The following is a 20,423-nucleotide window of genomic DNA, read 5'->3' as shown; positions in this document are numbered from 1 at the left end:
TAGATTTTAATTATTTACAAGTAATTTAATACATGTATACATGGCAATCTTTGCGTGGCATTTCCCAAACTCTTCTCATATCACTGATAATTCTGTAAAACCAAACAAAATACAAGTTTTGTGATCAAATAATGATGGGAAGCACTGGGATAATGAAACCAATTTCTTTACTGCATGACTTCTCAGGACCTCGATAGGCTAGTTTGCATGATGATACTCCCAGATGGATAGTTGTGACAATTCAAACTTACTGACCATGGAACCCTTTTAATATTCCATATTAATTAATATTCCATATTAATTCCACATTCTATGGAAAAAGTTTTGGGAAATGGCTGACATACAGTAAGTAATTGACCAGATGACTCCATTCCCTTAGCTTCTTTGTGGTAGTGATCACATTTGAGGGGCTTCAGAGGTGTCCCATTAGTCATCAGGTATTGTTTGATATTGTTGCCATAAACTAATTTTACTCAGTTAATTAAAAAGAAAATTATGTCATGACAGGATCGTATGAAAAATACAGCAACCATATTTCAGTAAAACAAATACTTATTTGGATAAGAGAGAATATTCTTTGGCCTTTTAGATCCTTTTAAAGTTAAGAAAGTGGTAACAAGAAAGGAATACTATGTTTTTCATATAAACCTAGGAGGTCTTGATCAAGCATAGAGAGCAGTTAGAACCCACATGGCTGGGTTAGGATGGGCAGTCTGTTACTGCACAATTGGAGGGGATGCCATCCACAACAGATGACAAAGTGCGCGGTATTCTCTGGAGTCGTGCAGTGGTTCATTCTTGGTCGGAACATTTGATGTCTCTACAATAGACATCAAGCTGTAACATGAACATGTCATTCTTACTCTGGAGGATCTACCATTATTAGTCATTCAGCACTGGGGTGTAATTAAACTCCACTCTTCCCATAAATAATACTGCTATCTGCGACTCAGAGCTACTAACTTAATATTGTCCCCTTTTGTAGGGTTAGCTTTGACACTGTTCTCAGCCTTGGAACAGTTTCTGTCTGCTGACAAAAAAGGGGGGAGGCGTTATATCACTTTTTGTGCTAGTGTGATTTCTGAACTGCTATTTTAGAAATTTTAGTTCTTTTAAGGATTCATGATAGACCCAGCTGTGTGAATCCTGCAGTTACAGGTTTTGAATCATACCACAAGGCTCATACATAGATCAATTTTCAAAAAGAATTGCCATTTGAGACCAAATGTTCAAAATATGTCTATTCATAGGTTTGCATTCCCACTTCTCTTATTTTGGAGTTTGTGAGCGGAATTTAAATTTTAAAGTACTGCTGCTACAGGTCTTCTTTGACTTGTGAGCCTCAGAATTAACTCCAGCTGCCCATGGTATTTTAATGTTTGTTTGCCTTTAAATCATCTCTGCCATTTTACTCTCATACTTTATGTTTTCAATAATAGTAGCTCTGCCCTTTGCTTTTGCTTTCTGAGCAAAATTTTGAAGAAGGGTTTGAGCCAAAGTAGCCATCTTTATCATCCTTCATGGAGCTTAAGTCTTGATTATTTTGCTTTGTGTCTGTCCTACGTTTACGTTTTTACTTCACACTATAGACTTCTCTGTGACAGTGCAAACTTTCTGTTCCTGTTGTATTCCTCCTATTTACCTTCTGTCTTACTTCATCAGTAGAGTTGAATTATTTGACTTAATGATAATCTTATTTACTTGCAGCCAGGTCATCTTGTCTCTGCCTTTTTTTTTTTTTTTTTTTTACTACAACTGTTACCAGGGACCCTCTTAAATTCTCTGCTAGGTCCCGTTACTGATTACATCAAGCAAAGCCTCAGCTTCCCCTTTGGAACTATTAATGAGCACAACCTGGAATTGTGTGTTTCTTTTCATCTCTTCATATCACTTTGAATCCACTCAGAAAAATCTCTGGTTTTTCATCTGATCATCTTATTTCTAGTTTTAGGACTACCCAATATTGTTTACAGTTTCTTTCTTTTTCTTTCCTTTTTTTTTTAGATTTTTATTTTATATATTTATTTATTTATGATAGACAGAGAGAGAGAGAGGCCGAGACACAGGAGGAGGGAGAAGCAGGCTCCATGCCAGGAGCCCGATGCGGGACTCGATCCCGGGACTCCAAGATCATGCCCTGGGCCAAAGGCAGGCGCTAAACTGCTGAGCCACCCAGGGATCCCCTGTTTACAGTTTCCATCTACCATCCCACTTTTAGTTTGTTGCTTAATAAGTTTTCACAATTTTGCTTTTTCTACATATCTTTCTTTCATAAATTAAGGGTACTCCAGTTCTCTTTACCCTTTATGTTCACACAATTCAATAGCTTGTAATTTTACTCTCCCTAGGGAGTCAGTTATGTAATGCTTATAACAATCAAAATCTTTACTTTGTTGAAATCTATATATCTGTTAGTGATTTGGGTTGTCCTTATATATCCTCATTGTTATTGTATTACTTTTGGGGCCAGAGTTGTTTGAGATTTCAGCTCCCCCGTTTACCACTTGTGTGACCCTAAAGTGATTTACCTCTATAAAATGGAGATAGTGATGGTTCTTACTGACCGGGGTTATGCTGGCTGTTAGAGTGCATGGCACTTAATGAATGCTAAATAAATGTTAGCTTCTATTGTCATTAATGAAGATCATTTTGGGACACCTGAATTACTTATTAAATGCTACTTGACAATGTAGTCAATTTTAATGCAAACAACTGATAAAAGCAAGCTGTCCTGATAGAGATCTCAGCATATACTAGTACTAACAATCTCAGTAAAGAACCTGGTTAATAAGTTAATGTAACCCAGTGCTTGATTTCATCGCTCTGGTCTAATTCAGTCTCACTGGAAATTGTGCACTACCAAATGTTATTTAACTGACAACTTTTAGGGCTTAGGCAGGCTAATAATGGAGCTGTGATGACAACTGATGATTATATCATATTATAAAAAATGTAGTTCCTTACAAAGACCCATTCCTTTTTTAAAAAAAATAAATCTTAGGTGAACTGAGTATTGGCCTAAAACTCAGACTGTAAATTTTATTTATTTTAAAGATTTTATTTATTTTTTCATGAGAGACACAGAGAAAAGGAGGCAGAGACACAGGCAGAGGGAGAAGCAGGCTCCCTGCAGGGAGCCCGATGTGGGACTTGATCCCGGGACTCCAGGATCACACCCTGGGCGGAAGGCAGACGGTCAACTGCTGAGCCACCCAGGTGACCCAAGACTGTAAATTTTGATATTAACTTTTTGACCTTAGGTTTTATTTCTATCATGGTTGTCTTCAGATGTTGAGGATGTAATGAAGACACATGTAAACTACCTCATAAGGGATAGGGAGTGCTGCATGTAGTAAGTATTTTAAAACATTCAGAGAGGACAAAGCTCTTGTTGGTAATAAATAATAATGAAAGAAACCTCTTATTAGACACATTTATAAAACCTTAAATCATCATTATTTGGGTCATTCTCTCTCCATGTAAAATTTATGTGGATACATGATGGAATTAAGTATTAATAGTATTTGTTGGCTTGGTGAAGGGAAGGTTTGATTGCCCTCAACAGGAAAGCTGAGCCTAATAATTTGGGCAAATGAAATCAACTATACAGTTACATATATTTGTCAGTTTCACTAGTTTGCTAGGGAAAATTATGAAATGACTAGTGCAAAAATTTTCAAATTTTCCTTCTCTTAAAATCATAAACCAATTCCATGAGTGAAAATAATTGTGTGTGTGTGTGTTTTTAGAACAGAGGGAGGGGCACAGGGAGAGGGAGAGAGAGAATCTTTTCTTTTTTTTAAGATTTTATTTATTTATTCATGAGAGACACACAGAGAGAGAGAGAGAGAGAGGCAGGCAGAGACATAGGCAGAGGGAGAAGCAGGCTCCATGCAGGGAGGCCAAAGTGGAACTCCATCCCGGGACTTGATTCCGGGACTTGATCCCAGGATTCCAGGATCATGCCCTGGGCGGAAGGCAGGCGCATAACTGCTAAGCCACTCGGGGATCCCCAATAATTGTGGTTTTTGTTGCAATCATTAAGTTACAGCCCAGTGCTTATGTGTAATTGTGGGACCTTGGGGAGCCATGCAGTGAAGGGCTCCTTCCTGTTTGGTGTAGCATTGAGTGGGTGTTCTTACCTGCTGGTTGGTTTCAGCATTCCATGGATTTTTTCAAGGACTGGTGCGTCTACCTCCTGCTGTCTGTGATGCCTTATGTGTATTCCAAGGCAGCCTAGTAGGTAAGATGCTCTTTTGGGGGATACATACTGCAAAGTCAAGTTAAAGCATCTGTGCAGATTTTTCTTTCTTGTTAAAGAATTTTTTTGTTTGTTCATCTTTATCATTTTTTCTTGTCTTGCATGAGGCAGTACACCGCTGAATTATTGTGTGTAGAAATCAGATGCAGAAGCTTAAAGGCCTTTTCATTACCTCTGTATACTATTATGTACTATTTTAGGGTTGGCATCTAAGTCCAAATCATGGCAGAAGTAAATTTTCCTTTGCCTGGGTTGGGGTAATGCTTATACATTAAAAGTCTAACGATGCCTTTGGATTTGCTGTTGGTTTTATTTTCTTCTTGTTTTTAATACTCTATCTTCTGTATTTTTTTCTTCATCCAATTAGCCAAATAGTGTCCCAATTTAATAATCTTTACAAGAGGGCAATTTGGGGTTTTAATGATTAAAACTCATATTTTATTCACTGAGATTATTAAAATTTTCTATTTTGTTATTTCTTTATCTTATCTTTATCTTACTGATTCTGCCTCTTTCCCGCCTCAAACCTTTCCTATTACCTTTAGTGTAAAGTGCATTTAAATTGTTATGACCTAAATTATTCTCCCAAAAATATATACTTATTAACTCTTATTCTGTCCCATTTCTCATTCTTTTCCAACTTCCTTGTTAATTCTGGCAGTTCTGAATTAGTTCCAGTCTCTGAAAGTGTCGTTCTCTAATTTGCTCTCTCCTGGGTTCATTCTACTTCTTGAAAATGTCTTTTTTGCTTTACCCCACTTTCACTTAGTTCAGCCTAAGGCTTTCCCCAAGTTCAAGGCTATGTTTTCTCCCTCCTGAGTATGCCTATAGATTTTGTAAGCATTTTGTAACTTCTGGTGTTTGACCTGGATTTTATGTACCATAACACAGTAAATCTAACTTTTAAAATGATTTATATATGCATTTGACATAGCATTACATTAGTTTTAGGTATATGGTAAAATGAATCGATATTTGTATATATTGTGAAATGAACATCACAATAGGTCTAGTTAACATCCATCACCATACATAGTTACAAAATTTTTTCTTGTGATAACAATTTTTAAGATCTACTTGCTTAGCAATTTTCAAATATGCAATGCAGTATTATTAACTGTAGTCACCATGCTGTATGTTACATCCCCATGACTTTATAACAGGAGTTTGTAGCTTTTGACCTCACTCACTAATTTTGCCCACCTGTTTGCCTCCCACCTCTGGCAACCACAAATCTATTCTCTATATCTATGAGCTCAGTTTTTGTTTTGGATTCCACATATAAGTGAGATCATACAGTATGTCTTTCTCTGTGTGACTTCATTTACCATGATGCCCTCTGAGTCATACATGTTATTGCAAATGGCAAGATTTCCCTTTTTTTATGGCTGAATAATACTGCCCTATGTATATACACCACATTTTCTTTATCCATTCTTTATAACAACTCAGGTTGCTTCCATATCTTGGCTATTATAAGTAAAACTGTAGTAAACATGGGGTGCATATATCTTTTCAAGTCATTTTCATTTTCTTCAGATCAATACCCAGAAGTGAAATTGCTGGATCATATGGTAGTTCTATTTTTAATTTTTTGAGGAACCTCCACACTGTTTTCCACAGTGGCTTCACCACTTTACATTCCCACCAACAGTGTACAGGGGTTCCTTGTTCTCCACATCCTCACCAACACCAACACTCACATATCATTTCTTGTCTTTTTGATACAAACCATTCTGACAGATGTGAGGTGATATTTCATTGTGTTTTGTATCTGTATTTCCATGATGGTTAGAGATGTGAGCACCTTCTCATGTACATGTTAGGCTGTATGTATGTCTTGGGAAAAATGTCTATTTAGATCATCTGCCCATTTTTTTAATTGGATTGTTTGGATCAATTTTGTGTTTTGTTTTTGCTATTGAGTTGAATAAGTTCTTTTTATATTTTTGATATTAACTTTTTCACATATATAATTTACAAATATCTTCTACCATTCAGTAGATTGCCTTTCATTGTGTTGTTTCCTTTGCTATGCAGAAGCTTTTTAGTTTGATGTAGTCCTACTCGGTTTTTTTGTGCCTTTTTTGCTTATTTTTGCTGTTGATGTCAAATCCAAAAAATCATTGTTAAGACCATTGTCAGGAAGCCTCTTGACTGTATTTTTTTTTTTCTAGGAGTTTTTACGGTTTCAAGTCTTACATTCACATCTTTAATCCATTTTCATTGTTTTTGTTTGTGGTATAAATAGTGGTCCAATTTCATTCTTTAAATGTGGCTTTCCAGTTTTCCCAGCACTACTTATTGAAGAGACGGTTGTTTCTACATTGTATATTCTTGGCTCCTTTGTTGTAAATTAATTGACCATGTATGCATGGGTATATTTGGGCTATCTAGTCTGTTCCATTGATCATGTGTCTGTTTTTATGCTGATGCCATACTGTTCTGATTACCATATCTTTGTAATATAATTTGAATTCTATTGAGTTCCTTATATTCTCAGTACAACCTTTGTACTGAGCTTAATGTTTTCTGACAGGTTCTTTGTTCCAATTTATAAGTTTTTTTTTCTCATTCTTTAAGGCATAGTTTGATGAACCGAGCACCTTTTATAAAGTCAAATATGTCAGTCTTTTCTTTCTGGCTAGAGTTTTTTTCCCAAGACATACATACAGCCAACATGTACATGAGAAGGTGCTCACATCTCTAACCATCATGGAAATACAGATACAAAACACAATGAAATATCACCTCACATCTGTCAGAATGGTTTGTATCAAAAAGACAAGAAATGATATGTGAGTGTTGGTGTTGGTGAGGATGTGGAGAACAAGGAACCCCTGTACACTGTTGGTGGGAATGTAAAGTGGTGAAGCCACTGTGGAAAACAGTGTGGAGGTTCCTCAAAAAATTAAAAATAGAACTACCATATGATCCAGCAATTTCACTTCTGGGTATTGATCTGAAGAAAATGAAAATGACTTGAAAAGATATATGCACCCCATGTTTACTACAGTTTTACTTATAATAGCCAAGATATGGAAGCAACCTGAGTTGTTATAAAGAATGGATAAAGAAAATGTGGTGTATATACATAGGGCAGTATTATTCAGCCATAAAAAAAGGGAAATCTTGCCATTTGCAATAACATGTATGACTTACCTTGAGGACAGATATATTCATGTGTATTTTCTTCTAAAAGTTTAAAAATTTTGTTTTTGATATTTCAGTTTCTAATCACTCTGGTGTGGGTCTTTATTTATGAGATAGAATCATTTTTATTTTCTTTTCCTTGTGGATTATCAATTTTTTTCAGAATCATTTGTTAAATGGTCCTTCCTTTACTCAGAAGAATGTCATTACCCCATCATATATTCTGCTCTTTAATAGATATATAGTCTTTATTCTCTTCCATTCATTAATTTTCTTTGTGCCAGTACACACAGAAGACATCTGTATTTTTGAGTAACTAGGGCCTTTAAATTTATTTCTCATTGTTTTTATCTGATTTTGGAATTAATTTAAGTGTGTAGAATTGAGTTGTGGAGTATTCAAGTCTTTTCCAGCTCTCTGAAATAGCCTGTGTGTTTTGGTTTAATTGTTCTTTTAAAGTTTGATAGAACTAAAATTCTAAAATTGTCTGAGTCTGCAATTTTCTCTGTGGGAAAGTTTTTAACTAATTTGATATGAGTAGGATTCTTCAAGCTTTCTATTTTTTCTTGAGTCACTTTGGTAATTTCATTTCTCTAGGAATTTGTCCATTTTGTCTGGGTTTTAAAATTTGTTGTCTTGGTAGTTTTTTTTTTTTTCTTAAAGGATATTCTACCCCACTGTGTCTTATTTTATTTATTTATTATTCAAATATTAACATATATTAGTGCTATATTAGTTTCAGGTATACAATATAATTCGACAATCCTATATGTTTCTCTGTGCTCATCAAGATAAGTGTACTCTTCATTTCCTTTGTTTTACCCATGACCCCACTTCCCTCCTCTCTGGCAACCACCAGTTTTTTCTCTGTATTTGAGTCTGGTTTTTTGTTTGTCTCTTTTTTCTTTGTCCTTTTATTTCTTAAATTATACATGTGAGTGAAATCATAAATTTGTCTTTCTCTGACTTACTTCACTTAGTATTTTACCCTCTCTGTCCATCCATATTGTTATAACTAGCATTCCTTTTTATGGTTGAATAATATTCCAGTGTGTGTGTGTGTGTGTGTGTGTGTACACACATACACACACTGTGTTGTCTTTATCCATTCATCTATCAATGGATACTTAGGTTACTTACATACCTTGGCTATTGTAAATAATGCTGCAGTAAACATAGGAGTGTGTATATGTTTTCAAGTTAGTGTTTTTTTTTTTTTTTTTAGATTTTATTTATTTATTCATGAGAGACACAGAGAGAGAAGCAGAGACATAGGCAGAGGGAGAAGCAGGCTCCATGCAGGGAGCCCGATGTGGGACTCCATCCTGGAACTCCAGGACCACGCCCTGAGCTGAAGGCAAACACTCAACCACTGAGCCACCCAGACATCCCTCAAGTTAGTGTTTTAATTTTCTTTAAGTCAATACCCAGTAGTGGAATTACTGGATCATATGGCAATTCTATTTTTAATTTTTTGAGGAACCACCATAACGTTTTCCACAGTGTCTGCACCAGTCTGCATTCCCAGCTATAGTGCATTGAGGGTTCATTTTTCTCTGCATCCTCACCAACATTTGTTGTTTGTGTTTTTTATTTTAGCCAGTTTTGATGGTTTTATTTTTATTTTTTAACTCTGAAGTATGTGCTGTCATGTACTTATTTTCATTTGAAATATCATTAATTTATGTTTAAGCGCTCACCCCATTTTTTAAAATCAATTTTACTGAAAGTTTACCTATTTTGTCAGTGCTTTTAAAGAACACCTTTTGGTTCTTCTTATTATTATTTGGTTCTTCTTATTATAGTTGTTACTATTATTATTTTGGCTTTAAAATAAGTTTATTTTCTCACAGTTCTGGAGGCTAGAAGTGCAAGAACAGGGTGTCAGCATGGTTGGTTTCTTCAAAGACATCTTTCCTTGGCTTCGTAGATGGCCCTCTTTTCCCTGTGTCCTCACATGATCTTCCTTCTATAGCTGTCTGTGTTTTAATCCCTTATTATGAGGAGATAAGTCATACTGGATTAGAGCCCGCTCTAATGACTTCATTTTACTTTAATTATATCTTTAAATATCTTGTCTCCATATGCAGTCACTCTGAGGCACTTGGGTTTAAGACTTTAATATTTGAATTTTGGGAGTATCTGGTTCAATTCATAGCCGTGCACATTAGCATATGTGTATGTATTTGTAAACGTGTACTTATCTGTACACATATATGTATTGGGTGGGTATGCTTGTGTGTGTATATGAATGTATATGTGAACATGTGCCTGTGTGTATGTATGTGTCTTGTGTGGGTGGGTATATGAGTGTATATGTGTGTGAGAATATTCCAAGCAGAGGAAACAGCACTTGAAAAAATTATACTGTATTTGGGGAATCTTGCACAATTTAGTTTCCTTCTACTCTTGGCCCATGTGTATATTTATTTGCACTTAGTTGGAAGTGCATGGAATATAATCATTTTCCTCTGAGCTTTCCTCTACCTAACATTTTATGATTACCCTCCCCTATCAGCACATAATCTTCATAATTACCACTTCAGTGGCTGCTTAATATTCCATAGAGTGCATAAGGAATGATTTACTTAACCTTTTTATTGCTTTTTTTATAACTGTAGATAAAGTTCAAATAACCACTTTACATTTTTTCTTCTTTTGTTAAACTGTTTCATGACAGCTTCCTGAAGTGGAATTACTGATCAAAGAAAGAGAACATTTTACAGCTTATCACAAAACCATTGCTTTCCAAAGGTTGTAACAAATTTTCTTATTGAAATATACTTGACATATTACATTGTGTTAGTTTAAAATATACAACACGTTTGATTTGGTAGTTTATATATTGCAGTGTGATTGTCATTATAGCTTTAGCTATTACCTCTATCACATAATGTAATTATCAGTTCTTTTTTGTGGTGGGAATAATTAAGATCTGGTCTCTTAGCAGGTTTGATTTTATACCACAATATTGTTGCTTATTATCATTATAGATCTCCAGGACTCATTTATCTACTAGTTACAAATTTGTACCCTGAAACAACCTCTTTTATTCCCCTACCTCTTACCCCTGGTAATTATTTTACTCTTTGTTTTTATGAGTTCAATAAGTGATATCATATGATATTTGTCTTTTTCTGTCTGACTTATCTCAGCATAATGTCCTCAGCATCCATCCATGCTGTTGCAAATGGCAGGATTTCCTTCTTTTTCATGGGTAACTAATACACATACACATACATATACACACACACACACACCATCTTCTTTATCCATCCATCAGTTGATGGTCAATCAGGTTGTTTCCATATCTTGGCTGTTGTGAATAATGCTGCAATAAACATGGGAGTACATGTATCTCTTCAGTATCCTGTTTTCATTTTCTTTCGTTATATGCCCAGAGCTGGAATTCCTAGATCATATGGCAGTTCTATTCCTAATTTTTTCGGGAGCCTCCATGTCATATCCCATCCAAATCACAACCGTTTCTCCCTTCTCCAGAAGTAACCACTATTTTGACTTTTATAGTTATTATTGTATTTCATTTTTAGATTTATTATCCAAATGTACATCCCTAGACATTATATAGTTTGTTGTCTTGCCTACTAAAAATTAAAAATCTTTTTAAGTCTGATAATTAACAGGTCCCCTGTTCATCTCTTTCTGTTCCATACATATGCTGTTAAAAGAATTTGGGTTATTTGACTTTCAGAAGTTCCCACAGTCAGAGTTTGCTAACTGCATCCTCATGGTACAATTTCAGCATGTTTCCTTTATCAACTATATTTATTGGAAATTGATAGCTGGCTCCAGAGGCTTGATCAGACTCAGGTTCTCCCTTTGGTAAGATTTTTATGTGATATTCTTTCATCAGGGGTCACAAAATGTCTGGTTTTCTTTTTTAATGGGGGATGTTAACATCTATTGATGCTTATTGCTTAGATCATTTGACATATTGGAGCTGCAAATTGATATTCTGATTCTTTTTTCATTTATTTGTTAGCATACTTCTATAAAGAGCTATTTATCTTCATTTCTACTTGATTATAAAGTATTACAGTTTACATTAGAAAGTAGGATAAATGCCTCATTCTTTCTGTTTATTTGCCAGCTTTTGGAAGTGAGGTATGGGAAGGCATGACATTTGGAAAACAAAATATTTGCATAGTTTCAAATAATCTTCCACAGAAATCTTTATTTTTTTAAAGATTTTTAAATTTATTTATTCATGAGAAACAGAGAGAGAGAGAGGCAGAGACACAGGTAGAGGGAGAAGCAGGCTTCATGCAGGGAGCCCAATGCGGGACGCAATCCTGCGACCCCAGGATCATGCCCTGGGCCGAAGGCAGATGCTCAACCACTGAGCCACCCAGACATCCCAAAAATCTATTAATTAAGGGAAAAATAGTAATTTTATAATGAGGCAATCTGGTAGACATCATTTTAATCAAATAATCACAATTAATATCACCAATAACAGGACAAATGGACACCATGTGCCTCCTGATGTGATGAACAAGAGGACCACAATATTATTTCTGTGGCATTCCTGACAGAAATTAATAACTTGAATCTAATTGTGAGGAAATATTGGACACACAGAGGGAAATCCGATAAAGTAACTGGCTTATATGCTTCAAAAATATCAAAATAAAAAAAAAGATAAAGAAAGGTTGAGTGTTCTAGATTCAAAGAGACTAAGGAAAAAAGACAGCTAACTGTAATATGTGGTCCTGTGGCCAGAAGAAAAATGTTTTTCTTTTGTTTTAAAGGCCATTAATGGCATAGTTGGCACATTTTGAATAAGATCTATAGACTAAATGATAGTACTCTGTTACTGTCCTTATTTTGATAACTGTACTGTGTCTTTGAACAAGAATGTCCTTGTTATTAGGAGATACTTGAGTATTTAGAGGCAAATGAGTATCATGTCTGAAGCTTACTCTCAAATATTTCAGAGACAATTACATATATGTATGTATATATGATATTTGTTAAAAGATAGGCTGAGGTATATTAAAAGTTGTAAGAATTTATCTGAGCAAGATTCTGTTGGATTGGGGTGGGGGAGTGCTGAACCAGGAGTAGCTGAGAGTGCTCTACCAGTCAGAGCCAGGGGAAAGACTTTCGTAGAGAAGGTGGGAAAGCAAAGACAAGAAGTGATCTAGTTGGATATATCTTAAAACCTCATTTGCCCTTTGTGATTGGTTGTCCTTAGTGTTCTGATTTTGTAATTTTGGGGCATTTAAAAGCTTAGATTTTAGTTGCTTAAGTAGGCAGCCAAAGCATCAGAGTCAGTCTAATAGCCTCCCTGTTTAATTAATGTAACATATTTTATAACATTATATATATTTTCTCCATATACATATATATGTGTGTGTGTGTGTGTGTGTATATATATATGTATATGTATATGTGTATGTAGAAAAAGAATGAGAAACTTTCCTGTAAGTTTGAAACTTTCAAACTTCTATAAGTTTGCAACTTTCATATAAGTCTGAAATTACTTAAAAATTAGTTGGTTTCTTACCATCTTCTGAAGGGGACTTAGATTTTTTTACAAGTATTATAAATGTATTAATTTAAACCTGTTTAATGGTTTTCAACTCATTGCTATTATTACTTTTATTGAAATTCAAATGATCTTATCTTTGACTCCTCAGTCCTTTTACATGACCCTAGTAGTTTTTTTTTTTTTTTTTTTAATTTTTATTTATTTATGATAGTCACAGAGAGAGAGAGAGAGAGAGGCAGAGACACAGGCAGAGGGAGAAGCAGGCTCCATGCACCGGGAGCCTGACGTGGGATTCGATCCCGGGTCTCCAGGATCGCGCCCTGGGCCAAAGGCAGGCGCTAAACCACTGCGCCACCCAGGGATCCCGGCCCTAGTAGTTTTGATAGTTGCCTTCTTGACAAATATATAGATGTATTAGATTTATCTCATATATTCCCTGCCCTAGACCTGGAATCAGCCATTTTTTGAAGAAGCATTGGTTTCTTTTTGTGGGAAAGGATATTTCAGGACCACAGTCTGGTTACTAGAGGTATATCTAGGCCTTTTCAATATAGTGAACATATATAGAGAGATGAGAAACTCATGATTTCATACTGATATATCTGATGCAAATTCAGGATTTTAAGTTATCACTTCATCAGTCTGAACATCTGTATCTCCTTTCTTTCATACTAATAATCCTGGTTCTGACATAGGAGATTATAGAATTAGAATATTCCTATATTTGCTCATTTGCTTTATTCACAACACAGACACTATAGCCTCAGAATAACAATACTAATATAGTTTTTATCAGGGTAATTACTGAAAACGTGACTTTTTTGCATATGTTCTCTCTTTCTCCTCACTCCTGCTTTCAAATGACTGTACTAAATCTACATTGTCAGGTGTATACCCATCATATATTGTACCCCCTCCTTTTAAACTCTCATTTGAGCTTATGAATAATGCTCACACTAGTCTCTATTTGATGTCTATGTAGTCATTTTGTTGTCTGGTGCTTGTTCTCCAGAAGATTCATTCTTTAGGAAGAGTTCATGGGAACAGTATTCTCTAAGGTCTTGTATGTGGATACCAGTTTGTGCCCTTTATACTCGAAAACCAGTCTTGCTGGATATAAACGTCATTCTTTACATTTTCTTTTCCTGATTATCTTAAATGTTATTTCATTTGCTTCTACCATAAAGCTTTGTATATGTAGTTGGAAAAGGGAAGAATATTTTATTTATTTTTAAAGATTTTATTTATTTATTCATGAGAGACACAGAGAGAGAAAGAGGCAGAAACACAGACAGAAGAAGAAGCAGGCTCCATGCAGAGAGCCTGATGTGGGACTCAATCCCAGGACCCCGGGATCACGCCCTGAGCCAAAGCAGATGCTCAACCACTATCACCCAGGTACTCCCCCATTATTATTATTATTAAACACTGAGGGCCTGGCATTGAAAGCCAAAATGACTCTAAGTACAGTTCATCCCACTGCCTTTATTTGTGCTAAGGAACCACCAATTTTACCTACCATTTCTTTTGCACCATCAATGGAAGTATTAATACAGAAAAGGTAAATAATATCTTTGTATTGAGAATACTTTTGATCTGTGGAATCCTTAAAGGAGTCTGAGATGATTGTCATGAGTCTCTGAACACTGAACATACTTTGAGGGGTGCTGTCTTTTTTTTTTTTTTTTTCCCTGTTAAAATTCTTTCTTTTTCCTTTTTGGTAAAAAATTGAGGTATAAAGACATACAATATCCTAGTAATTTCAGGTATACATCATGGTAATTCAGTATTTTTATACTTTAGGAATTGATCCCCCACTATAAGTCTAGTTACCATCTGTCCAAAGTTGTTATGATAATTTTTACATTTGTAAAGTTATTACAATTAATTGCATTTCGCTTATGAATTGCTGAATATCTCTTTGTGCCTTATTTGGCATCTATATATTTTCTTTAGTGAATTGTCTGTTCAAAATATCTTGTGCATTTTAAATTAGGTTGTGGGGCACTTAGGTGGCTCAATAAGTTGAGCATCTGACTCTTGGTTTTGGCTCAGGTCATGATCTCAGGGTCATGATCTCAGGATTGTGAGATTGAGTTCCACATCTGGCTCCACACTGAGCACAGAGTCAGCTTGGGATTCTCTCTTTCCCTCTCCCTCTCCCTCTTCTTCTCTCTTCTCCTGGCTGGCACAGACTGCTCTCTCTTTCTCTAAAATAAATAAATAAGTTAGATTGTTTGTTTCTTAAGTTTTGAAAATTTTCATATATGTTAGGGATACTAATCCTTTATCAGATATATGTTTTGCAATATTCTCTCCCAGTCTGTGGTTGATCTTTTCATTTTCTTAACAGTGTTGTTTTGTTCATGTAGTTTTGTTTTAAATATTTTTTTTGTATTGCTTTTGCTACGTAGTTGTTGTTTTTGAGGATTTGTAACAATTCAAAAGCTATATCCCTACCATCTTCCCAGAATCCCCCATATATTATTTAGAAGTTTCTTAATTTCCAAATATATAATAATTTTAACTTTACCCTTTTTTATTTACATCATACTAGATTTCTTTATGGTTAGAGAACATGGTCTGTATTTTTCAACATTTGTTTTATGTGTGCATTAAAAGAATATGTGCTTTGTCAGATGTTAGAATGTCATATAGGTGGATTAGCTTAAGATTGTTTTAAGTGGTCTAACCTTTGTTGATTTTTGCCTCCTTGACCTGTCAGTAACAAAGAGAAATATGTCAAAATGTACAATTGTAATGGTTATTTGTATAATTCTCCATGTAGTTCTGTCAGTTTGTTGCTTTACATCTTTTGAGGCAGTATTATTACACAGAGATGCATTTTTAAATTGTTGCATTCTCATGGTGAAGTAAATATTTTATTGTTATATAGCTGTTATCTCCATTCACATTTATATTTTTTATCTTGACATTTGTCTTGTCTAATAATAATAGCATGACTGTGCTTTGTTTTGGTTAACATTTATCTGCTGTATATTTTTAAATCCTTTTGAAAAATTTTTATGTTACACCATTTTAGGGGAAAAGTACTGATGACACATAATATTAATGACACATGGTAATCTATAGTAAAATTTAGATAATTGCTTGGAGGAGCATGCTGGGAAATTCCTGTGTGCAAGTGACACATATCATGGCCTCACATTTAGCTTGATAATAATCCAACCACATAGCCCCACCTGACTGCTGTAAAAGAAGCAGACTCAGCTAGCTGTTCTCCAAAATCCACATAGCCCTATTCTTTCTGGGCACATAATTAGGCATGTATGCCCAGGAAAAGAGAAAAACATGACATTTTGTGAGCAGCTAGTTACTTATGCCATAGTCTGCCTTTCTGGTTACCAGATTACCATATTGGTGATCTTTATTTCCACACAGAACACACTTCATCCCCAAGAGATGAACCAATCCCATCCATTCACTGCATCCAGCTCCAAGTGTAGGATCTCTGGCTAATATACAGTCCTCTCCATCATATCTGCATGTGTTGCTTCATGATTTTGTTACCTTTTTCCAACTACTGCCCCTCTCCTTGTTCAGGATCAGGGACAGGGTGACTGCAATAAACAAAATTTGAGAAGTGGAGGATTGCAAGACACAGTAGTTACTGTTCTATAGCAACGATGGGATTCTGCTAGGCCAGCATTAAGAAGTCCCCCTTGTGCTGGCAGTAGGGGAAGTTCCTACTCTGTTTTCTGTGAAGAATTCTCTTGCCACTGGTTTTGGTGACCTTAACTCCAACCTCTGGAAGGTTTTCCTCTTCCATAACTCTCCCGAAGTGGGATATCTTGGGGTCTCTTCCTATCTCACAGTCATTTCTTACCTGTGCAGCTTTGGACACCTGAGGATGAGTTTATAATTGGGATATTTTAGGCCAAGATCTTGGATGGACTTGACAGAATTTAAGAAGTCGCTAGTCTTCTGATTTGATTCTAGTTAGTTCGCTGTGCCTGTAACCCACCCACAGATATTTCCTAGACTACAGCCTCAGGACTCCTGTATTTTACTTTTTGCCTCTATGCTTCTCTTTCTCAGTGGTATCTGCAACAATAATAGGCTTGGAAAGAAAGGAAGAAACTTTAGTCTTTGTTACAGGGCTTAGCTAATATATTTAACAGAGAATTTCAAGTAATCTCTTGTAGCTCAAGGTACTTTCAAATTTTGGAAAGTAATATTTAGACATAATTGGCTTTTTCAACAGTCCAAGGCCTTCAGTTTCTGTGCTCTCTCTCTCCTTTTTTCTGCTTGCAAGCTAACCAGTTTTATCCTGAGTAGCTTACTTTCTTGTAATGCCTTGCTAAATACAGCAATGATAAGCCATTAGTCACTAACCTTTTGGCACTTTCTAGCCTCTTCTCTAGGTTAGATCTACATACTGTGTCTGCCCTCCACATTATCACAGGCAATAATATCACAGTTACCAGCTCTGTTCCTGTGCTGTCAGCCATTAAGCAGATCTCACATATTTTAGACTTTTGTTCTGGAAGCACCCCACTTCAAGGTGTCTTTTTTAAATTTTTATTTATTTTTATATTTTTTTATTGGAGTTTGATTTGCCAACATATAGCATAACACCCAGTGCTTATCCCGTCAAGTGCCCCCCTCCGTGTCTGTCAGCCATTCACCCCATCCCCCCACCCACCTCCCCTTCCACTACCCCTTGTTCGTTTCCCAGAGTTAGGAGTCTCTCATGTTCTGTCACCCTCTCTGATATTTCCCACTCATTTTCTCTCCTTTCCCCTTTATTCCCTTTCACTATTTTTTATATTCCTCAAATGAATGTGTCTCTTTCTTTATTAGTGTAGAATAAGCTAATGTGGCATATGAATCCAATAATCACCCAATGTCTAAAACACAATAGAAGTTTACTTACTGTTCATCTAATAATATTGGGAATGGTATGTTGAGTCATCAAGGAAGCCCTGCTCTCTACAGTTATTAAAAACTTGTTTGAAGGAAGTGCTGCTATTTTCAACCATGGTTTCCCTCCAGCTAGCCCCCTTCCCATGGCTAGCTCTTAGTTATGTGGCTACTTGTTCCTGCAAGGGAAGCTAAGAAATGAAATATAGGTGTGTACCTGGGAAACAATTGTCACTGTCCTATAAAATTTAACATTGGCATTGACCCAGCACTACAACTTTTGAGTATACCCTAAGGAAGCTCTTGCAAACATAAACCAGGTGACATGTATAAAAGCGTTCAGGGGTGCCTGGGTGGCTCAGGTGGTTGAGCATCCAACTCTTGATTTTGGCTTGGGTCATGATCTCAGAGTCATGAGATTGAGCCCCACATCAGGCTCCACTCTCAGCATGAAGTCTGATCATCCCTCTCCTTCCCCTTCTTCCTCTCCCCCTACTCATGCTCTCTCCTTCTCTCTCTCTCAAATAAATAAAAATCTTAAAATGTTCATAGCACTATTTGTAATAGCATAAATACTAGAAACAACCAAATATTCACTGGAATATGGAATATTATTAATGTAAATGATAAAATGTGCTAAAATGTATAATGTGAAATATAAACATGATGAAATATATGAAAATCTCACAATGGCACAGATAAATCTTAGTGTTATGATGCTAGTGGGAAAAAAGCTAGTTTCTTTTTTTTTTTTTTTAAAGCTAGTTTCAAAAGACTACAACATGTACTATTTTTTTTAAGATTCAAAATCAAAAGCTAAAAAAAACAAAATCAAAAGCTGCATTTTAGGAATGTATACATTGCAGTAAAACTCTGAAGGGAACAAAAAGCAGAAATTATGAACATACTTATTGGTTGAGAGGGAGAGAAAAGAAATAAGGAGGAATATAAAGTAGATGCTGTGATTCTGGTAATGTTCTAGTTTTTAAGTTTCAGTGGTGAATCATATACTTTAATTATTAGGGACTACAGAGTGTCATATATTCTTTTGTATGTATCAAAATATTCCTAATAAATAAAAAGATTTGTAATAAGTTTGACAGATATGAAGAAAAGCTACATTTTATTCTTTTCTTGACTTGTCTCCTGATTAGTTTTTATTCATGTGCCTAACCACTTTGTTAACTGCATCTCCCCTTGGCTGTCTCTTAGGGTTAGGTATCTCTGATCTTTATAAATATTTTGTTTCTCACTTCTTATTCAGAACTATTCCCATTTGTTGTGTTCCAACCTTTTTGAGTCACCACTTTGCTAAGTTTACTGTTAATTTCTCAAATTACTTTTGTTAAAATTCAGAGTTACTTTCTTCATATTTTATTGTAATTTGATTCAATCTTAATAATACATTCTACCAGGATTTTCTTTCCAGTGTTGACTTTGCAAATCTCCCTTCTCCAGCTCTATGATGCAATGCTCTAACCTTCGAAAATTTTACCTTTTTTATCATTCAGTTGACTTATATTTTAAAAGTCAGATATTTCTCTTAGAAACTCATTTATGGATTCTTTAAGGTCACTAGCATTATGGCAGAAGTAGATTTATCATTGGTTAAGTGTCTTGCATTTTCATGAAGTCACTGATCTTTGATTATACTCTTCCTGTTAAAATGTTTTTTAAAATGGGAGGATTGGTGAGATAGATAATGGGGATTAAATAGTGTACTTACCATAGTGAGCACTAAGTAATGTATAGAATTGTTGAGTCACTATATTGTACACCTGAAACTAACATAACAATGTATGTTAAATATACTGGAATTAAAATTAAGAATAAAATTTTTAAAAATTAAAATTAAATAAAATCTTTTAAAAAATAACTTTAGTTAAAAGCTGACTAACTTCTTTTTTTGTGGGTTTTTTTTTAAGATTTTATTTATTTATCCATGAAAGACACAGAGAGAGAGGGTATGTTCTATTTTAGTTACTATTTAATGCTCAATATTTATGATGAAATCTTTATTCATCATATAGTAATTGAATAATTGAAATTTAACCATAAAAGTTATTTTCTTTATCAGAAAATGTAATGATTGCAAATATTAACAACTTAGTTTTAACTTCCCTTGAAAATATGGAGGGTCAAAAAGAGACTACATTTATGTGAAACTAGTTTTGCTATTATGGAGTAATTTTCTTGTTGTCGTCTTTTCTTTGTTATATTTTAAATTAAAAAGCCTAATAACTTTAGCAAGGACAATAAAAAAGATAAATAAAGAAAATGATAAATCTGCTGTTAATATGCTTCAGCTCTCATACTTTGAGGTAAAAAGTGTAAATAGTGTCTATGCTTTTGGAAACATTTCTGAAGTGGTTAACTCTTTTAGAGCTTTTTTTTTTTCTCTCTCTCTCTCTTAGATAATATCACTAAACCAATGCTCTGAAACCTCAAATGTCTAATATTTGAACATAATGGTTTTCTGTTCACTCATCTGCCTTAGTATATGAGAACAGGATTAGTGGTCTTTAGAAAAAGATTTTTCTTCTATATCCACACTTCAGAGACTATTCATTTACATAAAAAATGAAACCCATATTTTCAACTTTGGAGGCA

At 35.0% G+C, this 20,423-nt stretch overlaps 1 protein-coding gene across 6 annotated transcripts in view; it reads left to right on the top strand.

Annotated features, from left to right (window-relative positions):
• The window catches only part of FBXL2 (F-box and leucine rich repeat protein 2), a 109,571-nt gene that overhangs the window by 24,489 nt on the left and 64,659 nt on the right, over positions 1-20,423 (top strand). For 2 of the 6 annotated variants that reach the window (XM_038570316.1, XM_038570315.1), the window contains exon 4: positions 10,095-10,168. The exons of the other annotated variants lie outside the window; for them this stretch is intronic. In XM_038570316.1, the coding sequence (XP_038426244.1) occupies positions 10,095-10,168 (74 nt within the window). The remainder of the gene's footprint in view (positions 1-10,094; positions 10,169-20,423) is intronic. 6 annotated transcript variants of the gene reach the window in all.

The sequence above is a fragment of the Canis lupus genome, chromosome 23 (genome assembly GCF_011100685.1).
Source record: "Canis lupus familiaris isolate Mischka breed German Shepherd chromosome 23, alternate assembly UU_Cfam_GSD_1.0, whole genome shotgun sequence".
Taxonomy (NCBI): Eukaryota; Metazoa; Chordata; class Mammalia; order Carnivora; family Canidae; genus Canis; species Canis lupus.
The sequence above is the reverse complement of the archived record's forward strand: the minus strand, read 5'-3'. Positions and strand labels throughout refer to the sequence as shown.